The sequence below is a fragment of the Astyanax mexicanus genome, chromosome 13 (assembly GCF_023375975.1).
Source record: "Astyanax mexicanus isolate ESR-SI-001 chromosome 13, AstMex3_surface, whole genome shotgun sequence".
Taxonomy (NCBI): domain Eukaryota; kingdom Metazoa; phylum Chordata; class Actinopteri; order Characiformes; family Acestrorhamphidae; genus Astyanax; species Astyanax mexicanus.
Window position 1 is genome coordinate 23258267 of NC_064420.1, and position 17008 is coordinate 23275274.

Sequence of the window (17008 nt, forward strand, 5' to 3'; positions counted from 1 at the left end):
TACACCTGGCTATGAAGTTCAAAGCCCAATGAGGTTACCAAACCAATTTTGTGCTTCAGTAAGTCAGTAAAAAGTAGTTAGGAGTATTCAAATCAATAAAATGATAAGGGTGCCCATACTTTTGCACCGGTCAAATTTTGGTTTAATGCATATTGCACATTTTCTGTACAATAAACCTCATTTCAATCCTGAAATATTACTGTGTCCATCAGTTAGATATATCAAACTGAAATGGCTGTTGCAAACACCCAAATATGTAGTACTAAAAATGATTAAGATTAATAGGAGTGCAAAAACTTTTTTATATGACTGTAGTTGTTTAAAAAAACATGTTGATATAATTGCTGTAATAACTAATTATTTACATTTCATTTATTCTTTCAGACCATTAAATATTTAAAAATTTAGTTTTTACTCATTATTCACAGTTAAATACGATCACTGTACGATCACTCATCTTTTACTCTGGACATTAGTTGGCAGTAAATAATTATGAAGAAGTTACAAAAAGAATATGAACAGCTGTTAAAACAATAAGAAAGTTTTTTTTAAGGTAATCCACTGCTGACCAGCCCCTGCCCCTCTGCCCTGGTCTGCCCTGACTTGTGTTTGTTGTGTTTGTGAACTTGACAGCAAAAAAAGTTTCCATCACTCTGTTTTTGCGTTTGGCTTTAGCAACTTTTCATCCATAAAAATTATTTGAATTTTCAAATTTGTTATGTTTTTTTTAAGGTTTTTATGCACATTTTCACAGTTTAAAAAAACCTGATTGTTACTCACTTGTTCTAATGATGTGTTTTTTTTAGGACTTAAATTCCTTTTTTGTACACAAAATATGCAATGTCCAATTCATACATCACACACACACCCACACATTAAGAATATAACAAGTAAGTATAATGGAGTAAACTAGCGAATGCCTGTGTATAAACACTGGTTTCCATGCTCATATTTTTATTGTTACATTTCTGTTTACAGAAAGAAGGAAAAGACAGGAAGAAATCAGGAAAGGTAAACAGAACTTGTTTTTTTCTTACATTTTCTTAACTGTTTTCTAAATTAGCCAGATCATTATTAGTTTGCTGAAATTGTTGTGGTTAATATCAGCATAATGAAATCTTGTAACACACCAGTTAGTACTGGAGCTCTCTTTATTTAAATGATGCACACAGTGATATACACAATCCATCAGACACTCCTCCTGTGGTGTCATTCTCTTTATCAGATTACTTGTGGTGCTCATGAAAACCAAATTTTAACAATTAATTTTCCCACAACCAAATCGGGGCTTCATATTAATGACTTTTTCACACTTTTAAATAATAAAGTAAATATATTCTAATCAAATCTACCTCTTTCTTCTCTGCTGACTCCAGGCTGAACTCTTTATGTCCAGTAAACCTCTCACATAAAAACAAATACTACAGTTTAGAGGTGATAAATCTGTTGAGCACAACAAAATGCACACTGCTTAGTTTTAAATCTTAGCATGGTGCCATATTATAGTTCAATGTTTGTTATTTATAATTTATTAAATCAATTCAAATTTATTTATACTGTGTCCTAAATGAATGGGAGTGAATGGAGCTAATGACTGAACAGGTTTTATGCAGTAGAGACACAAAACATTCTGTTACAGTGAGCTCAGTTTGATGAGCTGATGCTCATACTGTCAGAGCATGTTTAATATTTTTTTAAAATGGAGTTTAAAAGCTTTAAAAATATGTGTGTAGTGCTGAAACATGTGGTAATGATTTTTTGTTGGTGAAATACGAATTATTTTCAGTATAAAACTGTTCAAAGATTTATAAACTCTCCATCAGGCTTCAGTGTGCACGGTTGATGGCTTGCCCTTAGAGCGCTAAAATACAGCCCAGAGTGTTTTATTTTAAAACCTTTTGTAACAAAACCATATAGGCTGTTTTGTTTTTGCTGGTGTTTTTCTTTGCATTTCAGCAGTTTGTGCTGGTCTGTTGGCCTTGTGTTTTTCAGTATAAAAATAATAAACGTTTATAAACTCTCCATTTGAAATATAACTTGTAACTGCAAAAATATACGTTTCTTTTTTTTTTTATATGTTTCCTGTCCATCAAGGGTGTGGTAGTAGGGGGAAAAGTGGACCTGACTACCCAGGGCCCGAGTAGGGAGAGGGGCCCATGAGAATCCAGATTTTTTTTTTTGTGATTTTTTTATTTCGAATGAATTCGGCCCTCCAATTTAATAATATTATAATTAATATTTTTATTTATTTATTTATTTATTAATATTTCAAATATATTGATAATATCAGCTGAGGGAATGAACTTTAGTCATAGTCCTCTCAACATATTGGACATTCTGGGGGCCCCCTCCTGGAGGCATCATGATGTTCAAAATGCAGAAATCAGGTTATCAAAAGAAGAAAGAAAGGAAGGAAAAAGAAAGAAGGCAGAATAAAGAGAAGCAGCTGTTGACTGCTTTCTTTCCCAAAGTTGATCCGAGTTTGCTCGTTATTCAACGTCCAATTAAAGTTAGCGTAGCCCACTCCAGACAGCTGCTGCTGATGTTTGAATGCTCACGTGAAGTCGTCAGCTCAGCTAGTTGGCAAACAGGCTGTTTTGGCTGTAAGTATAAAGACCATTATGAGCCGCTAATGTTAGTTATCGACATTAACCAGTTTCAAACAGTGGCACAGCAGCAGCAGCCAGTCCTGACGGCTCTTCTGAAGATGAGCCTGAGGTTAGAGATGAGCAAAGACAAGGTGAGATCGTTGTTCAGGTATTTAAGGGTGAGCTCCCCCCTCCGATTCCCCTTACATTGGTATGTTGGTGAGAGAGAGAGCTCTATTGATAAGATGACATAGGCCTTTGATGTAAAAAGTAGAAACCAGTCACACCTTATTTTTTTCACATTGAAACAATATTTTTCTGTTCATTTGTGCTGTTCCTTCTCATTACAAAAGTAATGTAGCTTATTTGATTCGATTCTGAGTGTACAGTTGTCTCCTGTTCTCTTGTTCAAGAGTAAATGTTTTTAAATCAAAATTTGCATGAGTGTCATGGATCAGAACGTTAGTACACAAACTAGATGTAGCCAAATGTTTTAGGTATTTGAGCACAAGTAGGCCAAATCCATTAATGCATGTGGTGAATAAAAGAAACACTCATCAATATAACCTTTTTTATTTTAAATAAATGCCCCTATTTTTCCTTTTTTTTTTGCTCACGGTCCTCGTGTACTGGCATGGCTAGGGGCCTACTGACATAGAGATTGTATACAGGGCCCAGACTTTGCTGCTACGCCCCTGCTGTCCATCAAAAACTAAGCTGAGACAAATTGTTAGGGGCATGTCAGCATGAATTATCTCTATTTTATTCTTTATTTATGTTCTTTTTTTGAGGGTTGTTCATATCCACTACCAGATCAGGAGAATCTCTCACTATCTTTAAGAAACTCCTGAAGACAGAGCTCTTCAAAGAGCACTTACTCTCTTAATACCTCTAACACACTAACTACTTCTAACCTCATTTCCTTCTTCCCCTCCTTCACTCCTCTATACCATTATTTCCCTTTGACCTCCTTTTATCCCTATCCAAAGATGTTTTACCTTTAAACTTATTTTACATTGTACTTGACTATTGTAAGTCGCTTTGGACAAAAGCGTCTGCCAAATGTAATGTAATGTAATATCTTTGCTGTTAAAACCAGTTTTGGTTAAGAAGAGTGTCGTTATGAAATAAATAAATTTGGGAGGAGGAGAACCTCCCCTTTCTAATCCAACATCATATAAATAACCTGCACTCCACGTATATATCATGAGAAGTTTTCACAACCCTCCTCCACCCTTCTCCTCTGCCCTGTTATCTGTTCCTCCTGAAACATTAGAGAAGAGGACCACCTTCTTATGACAAGCAAATACTTTTTGAACTTCAGCCCAAAGTTCTCAGAGTTCTCTCCAATCTCATCTTCTCTTCCCAAATAGCCAATTATTTTATCTTTTATCTTTATTTTATACTAAGTATTACAGTATCCCTTGTTCAATATTTTATTCAGTGTGTTTTTGTGGTTTATAGTTAATAAACAAACAATACAATTTCATAAATGTATGTTTTTTACATGTGGTGAAAGTAAATATTTTTATTTTAACAGATAAATCATGTTTTTTAACACTACTGAACATTATTTTTCACTTTAACAGTCCTTTTCTGCTTTTTGAATAAAAAAGCTATTATTAAAACAGACTTTGCTAACCTCAGTATATAAAAAAATACAGAAAATAAACCAGATCTTAAAATGTAAAACAGCTCAAATTTTTCAGTGACAAATTTTAGCTACATGGCTGTAAAGAATACATTGACTTGAAAAATATTGTGGCTTTGTTTTTTGCTCTTTTGTTACATGGATATTTTTCCTATAAAAAACTTAATCAGACAAAAGTAAGAGTAAATATAAAATTTAAATTATTATTTTATGTATTACAGGAAAAACAATCCAAACCAATCTAGCCCTGTGTGAACGTGTTTGCCCCCTAAAACTAATAACTTGGTTGTGCCACGCTTGGCGTGAACAACTGCATTGAAGCTTTACCGTTAAATGATAATGAATCTTTCACATCTCTGTTGAGGAATATTGGCCCACTCTTCTTTGCAAAATTGTTTTACTTCAGCCACATTGGAGGGTTTCTGAACATGAACAGCCTTTTAAGATCACCCACAGCATCTCAATCAGACTTGGACTAAGAGGTGGACTTGTTTGTGTGCTTTGGGTCATTGTCCTTCTGCGGAACCCAAGTACACCTGAGCTTGAGGTCACAAACAGATGGCAGGTCATTCTCCTACAGGATTGCCTGGTAAACTGCAGAATTCCTGATTCCACTTATTATAACAAGTTGTCCAGGCCCTGAAGCAGCAAAGCAGCCCCAGGCCATCACACTACCACCACCATGTTTTACATTCAGTATGATGCTCTTTTTCTGAAATTATGTGTTAATATTACACCAGATGTAATGGGACACACACCTTCAAGACCTGAAAATCAAGATTTTTTTGGCAAATGTGAGAAAGGCTGTTGTGTCAGCAGTGTTTTTTGCCTTGGAACTCTCCCATGGAGACCATTTTTCACCAGTCTCTTTCCTATTATTGAATCATTAACACTGACCTTAACTGAGGCGAGTGAGACCGGCAGTCCTTTAAGTGGTGTTCTGGGTTCTTTTGTGACCTCCTGGATGAGTTGTCCATGCCCTTTTGGAATTCTTTTTTACTTTTTATCTTTGTCTTAAGGATTACTAATATGTAATCCAGAGTAACAAAGGTTACACATCTAATTCTCTTTTCTTGTCATTTTTCTCCCTCTCTTCCTCAACCATGTACCTCTTCTTACTTTCTGCTACCTTTCCTAGGATGGTTAAATCTGACATGCTTGCAAATTTTACAATACCTTGATAATAATATTAATTGTGATGGTCACTATAATTGTGATTTAAAAAAATCTCTATTTAGTTTATAATGTTTGTTTTCTTCATAACAGTTATTTTGTATGTTCTCCATGTAACAATTATTAATAAAGCCAACAGGATGTATAAATGTAGAAAACATTATATTTATTTTGAATAGGTTCATCTGTGTCTGTTCCATAAATAACTGGATTATCATTCTGTTGTGTTTGTAGTCAAATCATTACTGAACTCAGACGGAGACGATCGTCTCAAACACCAGGACCTCTCTCCACGTCAGTGGAATTATGTGGAGTTTACTTTACTGAAGTCTGAAGAGGATCTGAAAGAGTTTAATCTGAGGAAGTTTGACCCGTCAGATAGAGGAGTTCAGAAGCTGAAGAAAGTGATCGCATCATCCAAAAAAGCTCTGTGAGTATTTTATTTTCAGAATATGCTGCAGTGTGTGTGTTTGTGTGTGTGTGTGTGTGTGTGTGTGCGTGTGTGTGTGTGTGTGTGTGTGTGTGTGTGTGTGTGTGTGTGTGTGTGTGTGTGTGTCTGTGTGTGTGTGTGTGTGTGTTTGTGTGTGTGTGTTAAAGGCAATCAGCACTACTATGTACATCATGGCTGGACTGTTCAAGTCTGCACTCCTCCCACCTCCCAACCCATCGCAACAGCATGGAAACAGTCATCATTTTTCTTTATTATATTTTTGTACATTATGAGAATATCAAATCAAATCATGAACCCAGTTTTGTAAATTGAATAATATATTTTGCACTTGGGCTCCCCTACATTTGGGGAGTTTAATTCACTTTTATGCCCCAATCAAAAATACAAATAGTGGGCTTGCTGGAGATGAACTGCACCCTGCTGGTCAGTATGAGTAGCCGCAACTCATGGGATTTTCACACATATTGATAATTCCACCATGATGTCCGCTAGTCATCTGCAATATCCTCCACATCAGGACATTGTATACCAGGCATATATATGCAATTTTCATTCTGATTGTGCTCAACAGACCTATCAGAGTTCTCGATGTGCGAAATTAACTCACAACCTCTGTCTTTTGCTGCCTTCAAATCGTATTTACAAGATGAGAGCACATGAACGCCACAACAAGCTCGGATTTACCAGTGGAAAACTCTGATTTTCAGATAAACCTCAAGTTTTCCAGTTGGGGGCCTGCCAGTAACAAGAGGTCAATAAATGGATGCAGTCAGTTCGTATTGTAAACTGCTTACATTTCTGTTATTGCTACAACACTTCAACACATCACTCACTTAATGCGTGTTTTATTAGCTTCATTCTTGTGGAGTAAGGTAAAATAAACCTCCTGTTTTTTATGATAACAGACCAAAAGTATAAACAAAAGGTTTTTCCTAATGGCGTCAATTTCCACCCGACCAAAATACACTCAAACAACATCAAAACAGAAAGCGTTTTGGTTTCTGGTCCCCTATTAATTTAAATTACCTTTATCCTCGGAGGCGATATAGGTGAAAGGTTTAAAGTCGCTTCTTGTGGATCTGTTAACATGACTGTGCAGTCCCACTAAATCAGCTCTGGCACATAACTGCTATAGGTATGGACAGTCTGTGCAAGTTTTTATAGTGGATATTTAAATGTAAATAAAAAAATAAATGTAAGAAATGAAAAAAGCAATCATGTTTATATTATTGATGTCAAAATACTAGTTTATATTTGTATGTTTAAGAGGAAATAAAGTCAACGTAGGGCGCTGGAATAAAGAATGCATGATAAATTGAATAGAGAACTTTTTTTTTTACTTTATTGTAAACATATCAGCTTGGTTGTAAGCAAAGGCGTAGGAGTGGGTTTGACATGGGGGGGGACACATGGGGGGATTACAGTTAATTACAAAAAAACAAAATATTTTTTTCTGTACTTCTGTTTATTATTAGTTAAATCCAACCAAAGGTGACTTTATAACCTAAATGTTACTCCACATTATATTTTCTGAGAAAAAACTGAATTATATACGTATGACGAAAACTGATCAGTTATCACCTAATATCTAAAATAATATAACAGATTTGGTTATTTATATTATTATTACTGGCATGTCAATACTGTTTACTTTTTAAAAACTCAGTAGCGTTGAGTCCTGTGTGTTTTTTTTACTGAAATCATTTCTTATCATGGTGTCCTTTTATTAAAAGAATATAACTTTACGTTTCATAGAGATTTTTGGCAGCTGTTAATATAAAAGTTAGGTAACCCAAACCTTTCTAGTCTGTTAGCAGAACAAGACATTAACCAGAAGTCGTTTTTATTGCAGGATATTGTTATTGTTGTGATTCATTGCTCTCATCACTGACCTCGCATGTAAAGCGGGTGTTGTGCCGAATTCAGCACCCCCACCAGGGAAAGCACCCCCCGGAGATAATTGCTTTAGCTAACTTTACTTAGAAATGTGTTCACGAGACGAGGTGCTTTTCATTGTGGGGGTGCAGATTTTCAAAATAAAAGTTTACTTTAAAAACTATTTCTACTTTTTCTGCAGTCAGATTTTTTTGGGGGACAAATCCACCTATTTCTGATATTGGGTGGGACATGTCCAGTGTTAATTTCGTTGATGAAAAATTTTCATCATAGTTTTCGTCAACAAAGCTTTTGTTCAAGACGAAAACGAGACGATAACTAAATATAAACAGCATAAAAAGATAAAAACGAGACGAAATTAACTGACATTTTGACTAATAAAAACGAGACGAAAATGTTTGGCAGGGATGAAATCCAATTAGAACTGATTTAGTTTTGTAAAAAGTAGGGACCAGTTAGGAAGAGATCCAATCACTACTACTTTAGCGAAGGTGGAGAGGCGGGACAAGCGGAGTAGTCAACCAATCAGTACCCATCTCCCCTGCAGCAGCGCTCAGATTCAAAACTGGGAGGAGAGACTCGCCTGTGATCTATTGTTACTTATGGGGCTCGACTCGGAGTTAACTCGACAGTGTCGGCAGCAGAGAGAAATAGGAGAGATTAAGTATTTCCTTTTTGACGTCGCGAAAAACAAGATAACGTAGAGCTAGTGCAGACAGCAGGAACAGGTCAGAAAGAAACTCAATAGAAAAAAAATAAAACAACAAAATAAGTGAATCTATGAACCCAAAAGTTCCTTACAGCACTTTCTCATAAGTTTCTCACTTTAACTCATGAAGTCTCTCAGTACATCCTGAGAGCATCTCTACAGGTCTGTGTGTGTGTGTGTGTGTGTGTGTGTGTGTGTGTGTGTGTGTGTGTGTGTGTGTGTGTTTTACCTCATTTACAGAATGTTACAGATGTTTTATGACCTGATTTCTAGAATAGAAAATATTTATAGTCACGTACCTACAATAATAATATACATGAAATCATATATAAATATATTTCACATTCAAACATTAATAATATTACACAACGGGTTAATAAATTAATTGACTGAAATTTTAGTTGACTATATTCTTATGATAATTCTTATAATAAATAGACTAAAACTAAAACATTTCAGATGACTAAATTATGACTAAAACTAAATACTATTTTCGTCACAAGACTATGACTAAGACTAAATCAAAATTTGTTGTTAAAATTAACCCATCTGTCATGTCTTAGCCCTGTCTCATGTCTCTGTGTGTCTTCCCCACGTGACCTGTGCCTCTCTGTGTCTCCTGTCAGTAGATTTCCACCATGTGTTTCTCATTTGTAGCTCCGCCCCTTCCCCAGGTGTTTCCAATTCTAGTGTGTTTTATGTTACTATAAATAGCCCTCCTCTGCCACCTTGTCCTCCGTCGGTCTTTGCACCTTCCTCTGTTGTTTTGTCACTCCTAGTTATTCTTGTTTCATTCCTCGCTTCCTAGCTCCTTGCTCTGTGTTTTTCTTTGAGTTTTTTTGTTAGCTCCGTGTTCCCTAGCTCCCTGTTTATAGCCTTAGTCATTTGTTTCTCGTTTATTTCTTGTTTTCACGTTTATAGTTTATTTCCTTGTTTATTTTCTAGTTTATTTCCCTTGTATATATATTCCCTGTTTGTTTATTATTATCATCGCTTGTTTGTTATTGGTTATTTGTGTTTCTTTGTTTTGTGTTTCTCATTCCTTGTTTCCTTGTTTATTTGTTATTTATTTAATAAATTATTTATTTCGCCCTTACCTGCACTTGCGTCCGCCTCCTCGTCTCCCTGCCTGGGTCATCCCTGACACCATCCCCCCCAGTTCCTACATCACTGGTTGTTAGGATTTCTAAACTTAATATGCTGAGTATAAAAGGGCGTTGTTGTTCATTTCTATGATCTGGTACCAATGCACACCAGGCCCGGAGTGGGCCCATTTTTCTGCCCGGGAGTTTCATGCCCATATCCGGGCCACTTTTTCCATGGAGGAGGAATAAAAAATAAAAAAGGGACATCAGCTAGCTCTTACAATGCCTTTTTATTGTGTGTAAATTCAAGTATATCTTGGTAAGTTAACAGAACACCCTTCACTTAAACATGTTTAATTCAAATTTAAATCAGATAAAGATTTAAAAGGTAAAACATGTGATAAAGATGAAAACGTATTTACATTTGTACAGGATCAATAAGTTGAAATTAAAATAATTTAAAAATAAAATTGCATTTTTTTCCCAACAGAGAGGGAAATGCTCTATTGTTAGGTTTAGGCTAAACTCTTAAGTAGCTTCACTACACGTGTACCCTACAGCATCAAAAGCCTCCTAAGCAGTGCACTGGTTTCTGCAGCTTTATTAATAATTGTGTCATTGTCTATAATATAGACATATAGACCGATAATTTCTTTATCTGTGTACATTAATATGAAGGCCTCCAAGAGTTCCTGAGACAGTGAGCTTCCTAGCCTATTTTTCACACATTTTAATGGAGAGAAGCTACTCGCATGCAACCTGAGTGCTTGAAATGGTCAACAGAAATGTATATGCCAGCCCAATTACACAGTAAGCATCTGAGTTTGCTGCTCTGACGCTACAAAAACATTCCATTAATGAGTTTGGCTATTAATATATTATACACGTCTAAAATATGTTTATTATTTTCAGCTTGAAACTGGACATTGGTGATTAATGGTGTGTATTAGGTTCTACAAAATAAACTATGCAAATGTTGCAAGTCAAGATTATTTTCATTTTATTTCTGTTTACCGGCTGCAGATGGAGTCTGTCCTCTGGAAAACAAGTTTGTTAATTTTGCACATTTGGCAGATTCTTCCTTTTCTTCTTTCTTTTTTTTAATCTGATCTTTTTTCGGCTCCACCTTGCCTCTTTTTACCCTCCATCCCAGCCGAGTGACGCTTTGTGCTATTCTGTTGCTATATTTAATTTTATCGCTTCAGAAAAGAACACTCGTGGGCGCAGCCAACTAAGACATTTGGGAGGGGAGAATTCCCTCAGATGGTTAAACCCATCTAATCTACTGCAAAGTAAGGGCTGTACTGTCAGATGAATAGAGAATGCAGACGTAGTTGAATGGAGAATGCAAGAATAAGATTAGATAAGGGACAGATAAGTGTTAAAATAATTCTTCCCGTCTAACTGGCCCAAACTCGAGATTGACATGAGCCGGCCCATCGGGAATCCTCCCAAATCTCCCGATTAGCCACTCTGGGCCTGATGCGCACCAATAAACCACGTGAGCACGTTCTCTCCTCTGATTGTTCAGCTGGAGCGGTAGCAAAATATTTCTTGTATGTGTAACATTCTTTGAGGAATAAAATGATTCTGATTCTGAAGTAAATGTATTGAGAAGTTTCTGTGCAGTGTGAAGCTGTAATACAGTATGAAGCTTTCAAACAGTGTTTTCAATGGGACATGCAGTGCAGGTGTCCGTGTCGTAAACAGAGTTGCGCAGCTGGGAGCAGTGAACGCTGCACATACTGCGCTCAGTGTGTAAACAGCATAAAGCAGGAGAGAGCATTTTTTCATAGCAGTATATTATCTGGCTAAAATATCAGATTAAACTATGCCTTATCAGCAGTTTAGCTCAATTAAAATGAAGTATATTTGATGGCTGGGTTGGATTGAGATCAGATCACGTTCTCACCACAAGCGAACTGCTCCTAAAAAAAATCACTTGTCTAACAGAAACACCAAGCACATGGTTTTGGCCACCAGATGCTGCAGATGTGCCTTAAGTAATAAAGGTTAATGTAATTAATCTAGTTTGATAGAGATGGGACGTGTAAACCATTGTAAATGTTTATACAGAAAGACTGATTCATATTCTTAGCTTCCTAACATTATCACTACCCTTCATTACTGAGTACATACTGCGCTCACATAAGATCAAATGTGATTTATTATTTTAACAGATAAAAGGGGGTGAATAAGCAGGTAGCAAACATGGAAAATATATTCTTCACAGCAGCAACTCTGTGTGTGTGTGTGTGTGTGTGTGTGTGTGTGTGTGTGTGTGTGAGAAAGAGGGAGGGTTAGCCATAAGATTTCATTTATATTTCTTGCCAACCACACGAATGTGGTGACAGTGTGTTTAAACTACTAAATCAAACCACAAATATTCCACTAGTCTCTGTATAATTAGTAAATTATGAGAGGATGGTTTAGAAAGAACTTTCAAAAACTTTTCCATGTAACCCCAGACCTCTAAATGACCCAAAAGGCTTAAACTCTACTGAAGTCTGTGTATCTGCAGTGTGTTAACTCTGTTTCTGAATGATCTGTCTTAGCATATACAAGCGGAAAGTGTCTATAATTGAATGATGTCAATAAAAGGAGATGGACCATTTAGAATTAAGACATATTTAGTTTGACATTGCAGATTTTTCTGTAGTGTTTTCAAAATAAATGTCCTTACACCAATTACTGATGGATTAAATTTTGATGGATGCTCAGGATCCACATACTCATTGCACTCCTCAGAATAGTGTTACAGCAGAACAAATATTTGTTTATAATAATTATAAATGTCTGAATAGTCAATTTCCATTCCGCCAGCGAATTGGCCACTAGAGAACCTGTGGAAAGAGGTAAAATCGACTTTGAGTGAAATGAAATGTAAAGACAGCACAATGTGTCCCTAAAGGAAGGAAACATTAATGTAAAATGAAATGTTTGGCAGATTCAGTTTTAGACTAAAGGAAATATGACAAGTTTCCCCTTTTAACCCTAAAAAATTTAATCTCTTCCAAACCATTTACATTCGATTGATCCAGACACATGGTGGAGACAGATGCATGCGGGGGTTGTAGTCCTGAGGTGGAGATTGTCCATTGACAGAAAAGACTTGGGGTCCTATTTTAGTGATCAATAGGGCACTAGGTAATTGCGCTTTGCGCCTTAGGATTTAGGGGCGTGTCCTGTGTCTTTGGTATCGTGAGGGCGGAAAAATACGCCTTGTGCAGCTCCAACAGCGCAAAGGGCGTGTTCTAATTCTCTTCATTAATGGGTGTGTTTTGGGCGTAACGTGAAATAAACCAAACAGTGTGTCTGTAGTCATTACCTTCAAGATGCAGGTGCACTCTGATTTCTGTGCCTTCCTATCTTAAGAGCGCATAGGAAACACGAGACTGCGCCGTCATGCTGTGAAGATACACCAGCAGCTCATATAAGAAAATGATAATGTTATTTTATTCTCTATTGTGTTTTTTGTAAATGTAAAACTGGGTTTCCAACACTGAATATTAATCAAGCAATCAACCATTATTCACACTAAAGGGAGACCCTTATTTACAATGCCGTTGAGCATTTACAGTTTAAAAGGGATTACAAATATAAAAAAACAAAAAAATATATACATTTAAAAATAAAAAATAGGACATTTTAAAATAAATACAATTAATAATTATATAATTTATAAATAACATAAAATATAAACTCTTAAAAAAAACTAATTTATTAATTAAGTGTGCAGAATAATAAAAGTTTTAGTTTCAGTTAGTTCAAATCATTGAAGCTCATCAAAACCTCAACCCATCCTTTATATTTGACAATATTTGAATAACTTACAGGTCCTTACTCATCTTTATTTAACTAAACTGAGTTTTATATTATTTATAGCCGGGGGGGCGATAGAGAGCGGCGCCATGTGAGGACGCGTTTTTGCTGGGCTCCCCACTGGAACTGTCATTTTACATTTAATGTAGCTACTTAAGCTTTCAAGCTTTTTAAAATACTTGCACATAAAGTGAAGTGCTTGTGCCAAGTCGGATATTTTGAGTGAAGCAAGCGTGGGACACACGGAAAAGCCTGGAAAATTATCGGGATAAAGGAGAGACGGGAAGAAGGCAAGAGCACGACTGAGTTTGTTTCACTATGCTTGAAGGAAACACTCGGTCTGGAGCGGCTCCCTTTGCTTGACCGTGCACACCGGACTCTGCGCGAGAGGCCAGCCGACGACGGCCCACCGAGAGCCTTCGTCATCAGATGCCATCAATTTCCATGAGAGAGAAGAAATTCTAAGGAAAGCTGGCCAGATGAAACAGTTGACTACCAGAGAAGGTGATAGAATCCGCATTCATCCGGACTATACCCAATCAGTCGCTAAACTGAGGGCAGGCTTCGGTGAGGTGAGGAACATGCTACGAGGCTGTGAGGGAGTACGGTATGGGCTGTGGTACCCTGCAGAGCTGAGGATAACGCTGGGGAATGGCGAGTGTTCACGTTTCAAGGATCCGAAACTGGCTAAGGACTTCATTCAGAATAACCTGAAACTCAAACCTTGACTAGGCGTGCGCGTCATTAGGGTCTAACTTACATCTGAATCACAGCGATATGTTGGATTAGTGCCACGTAGATTTACACCCGTGACAGCGTTTAAACTGGAGTCAATGTTTCAGGTACCTGACTTCTGTACAATTTTAGTTTTGTTTTTCAGGTTTCATTCAATAAGGGTGGATTTACCAAAGATGACTACTCCTCCATTATTAAGATGGGCGAATCCAGGAGTGGCACTAAATATAATCCATGTTATCACGCAAAGAATGTCCGAGTCACCGACCGGAAAGAGCAGTTTCTGGACTGTACAATCATATAGACCTAGTCAAATGTGATATACAAGTTGAGTTTAGCTGCGTTATCTTCACCCTGTTATTTACATAGTTCCAGTGTGGCTCAGTTTCACAGGGTAAGCTTTGAAGGTTACGAGTATGTGTTGGGGGGGATACGCAGCCTCTTATTTGGGGTGAGGCCAGCGGGGTGGGTTTTTGAATTGTGTGTGTGTGTATATCTGTGTTTTTTTTTTTTTTTTTGGTGTGTTCTTTTCGCAACCCGACAGAGATCTGTCAACGTCCAATATATACTACAGTTATGGTATTAACGAATTGGAACGTTAAAGGACTTAATCACCCAGTTAAAAGGAACAAGGTGTTCTCACAATTAGCAAAACTGCAAACTGACATAGCATTTCTGACCGAAACTCACTTGCTCAATAAAGACCACAGTAGACTCAAGAGAGTGGGCTTTCTCCAAATTTTTCATTCTGGACTAAACGCTAAATTTCGGGGCACAGCCATCCTTATTCGTAGAGAGATACAGTTTGTGCAATCTAAGGCCATCTCTGATAAAGATGGTCGTTATATTATTGTTCAAGGACGTCTTCTTAATTTGCCAGTGGTACTTGCGTGTGTTTATGGTCCTAATTGGGATAATTCCATTTTTTTTAGCACCCTTTTTTCTTTGTTTCCTGATTTGAATACTCATCAACTGATTTTAGGGGGGGACCTGAACTGTGTTTTAGACCCTATTTTGGATCGCTCTAGTAGCTCAACCCGGTCACCAAGTAAGTCAGTCGAGATCATAAATACCTTTCTTCAGGCGTATGGAGTGGTAGATGCATGGAGATATAGAAATCCAAAATCTAGACAATATTCTTTCTTCTCTGCTGCACACCAGTCATACTCTAGAATAGACTATTTTTTGCTAGACAGAAGGCTCCTCCCTCTTCTGAGGGCTAGCACTTACGAGGGCATCACAATTTCTGATCATAGCCCAATAACCATGACCCTTACTTCTCAGAATATTGAATTTCCACACCACACCTGGCGACTCAATCCACACCTTCTATCTGAAAAGGACTTTGTTAACTTCATTTCAGCTCAGATCGATTTCTTCCTAGAAATGAATCAGTCACCTGAAACTAGTTTTGGCAACCTCTGGGAAGCAATGAAAGCGTATATACGTGGGCAGATTATATCTTATAATGCCAACGCAAACAAATTACGGCAGGCCCGTCTTAAAGAACTGACAGCTTTGATTAATGATGTAGATAGCAGAAACTCAGTAGCCCCCTCTGCTGACTTGCATAGGGAAAGAGTGGCATTATTAACAGAGTTTGACATTCTTTCCACTGGTGAAGCTGAAGATCTATATCTCAGATCTCGTCAAGAATTTTATGAGTGTGGGGAGCGGGCTGGTAAATTGCTTTGCCACCAGTTAAGGCAGTCTGCACAGTCGGGTCTTATATCAGAGATTGGCGCACCAGAAGGGATAATTACGGACCAGTTGGGCATTAATAATCAATTTAAGAAATTCTACAAAGACCTGTACACCTCTGAAAATAGCGATGAGGTACAGTTGGCTGCATTTTTTGATAATCTTGAAATTCCAACCATAGAATCACAAGATAAAGAACATCTCGATCACAACATATCAATTGAGGACATCGATCAGGCCATTAAAAAGATGAAGACCGGGAAAGCCCCTGGACCGGACGGCTTCCCAATTGAGTTTTTTAAAAAATTCTCAACTAAATTAGCCCCTCTGTTACAAGAGGTATATACGGAAGCACTAGAGCGAAAATCTTTGCCACCTACAATGACTCAGGCCACAATCTCAGTCATTCTTAAAAAAGGAAAAGACCCTTTAAAATGTGAGTCATATCGACCGGTGAGCCTGCTCTGTTGCGATTATAAGATCCTAACCAAAGTTTTAGCTAACAGATTGGAATCAGTAATACATACAGTGATACACCCAGACCAGACCGGTTTTATTTTAGGGCGGCAACTCTTTAGTAATTTGCGTAGACTGTTTAATGTATTATACCCATCAAAACCTATACCTACAGCATAGGTTCTCCTATCTTTGGATGCACACAAAGCTTTTGATCGGATAGAGTATAAATACCTCTTTACAACTTTGGAAAGGTTTGGATTTGGCCCTAGTTTTTGTTCCTGGATAAAAATATTATATTCTACACCCCAGGCCTCGGTCCGCACAAATAATTATATTTCTCAATACTCCAAGAAGATGGAGGCCTAGCACTTCCAAATTTTATACAATACTACTGGGCAGCTAACATTCATAAAATAATATATTGGGTCTCCGATATCTCTGATAGTGATAGACCAGTTTGGGTGGAGATGGAACAATGGTCTGCGTATCCGGTGTCCTTATCATCTTTAGTTTGTGCTCCACTGCCTCTTATTAAAAAGCACCAAACAAATAATCCTCTGGTGTGTAGTCTCCTTAAAATCTGGTCCCAATTTAGATCCACTTTTAGACTCCGACAAACTTTGCCATCTCTTCCAATCACAGCCAATGTACTCTTTCCCCCCTCACTTATAGATTCATCATTTAAGCTCTGGGCCAACAAGGGCTTGACACAGATAAAGGATCTATTTAAAGATGGTG

The 17008-nt window shown here is 37.2% G+C and overlaps 1 protein-coding gene across 2 annotated transcripts in view; it reads left to right on the forward strand.

The window, feature by feature from the left end:
- The window catches only part of LOC103038098 (ribonuclease inhibitor-like), a 316182-nt gene that overhangs the window by 69252 nt on the left and 229922 nt on the right, over positions 1–17008 (forward strand). For both annotated transcript variants that reach the window (XM_049463187.1, XM_049463188.1), the window contains exons 6-7: positions 979–1011; positions 5647–5842. In XM_049463187.1, the coding sequence (XP_049319144.1) occupies positions 979–1011; positions 5647–5842 (229 nt within the window). The remainder of the gene's footprint in view (positions 1–978; positions 1012–5646; positions 5843–17008) is intronic.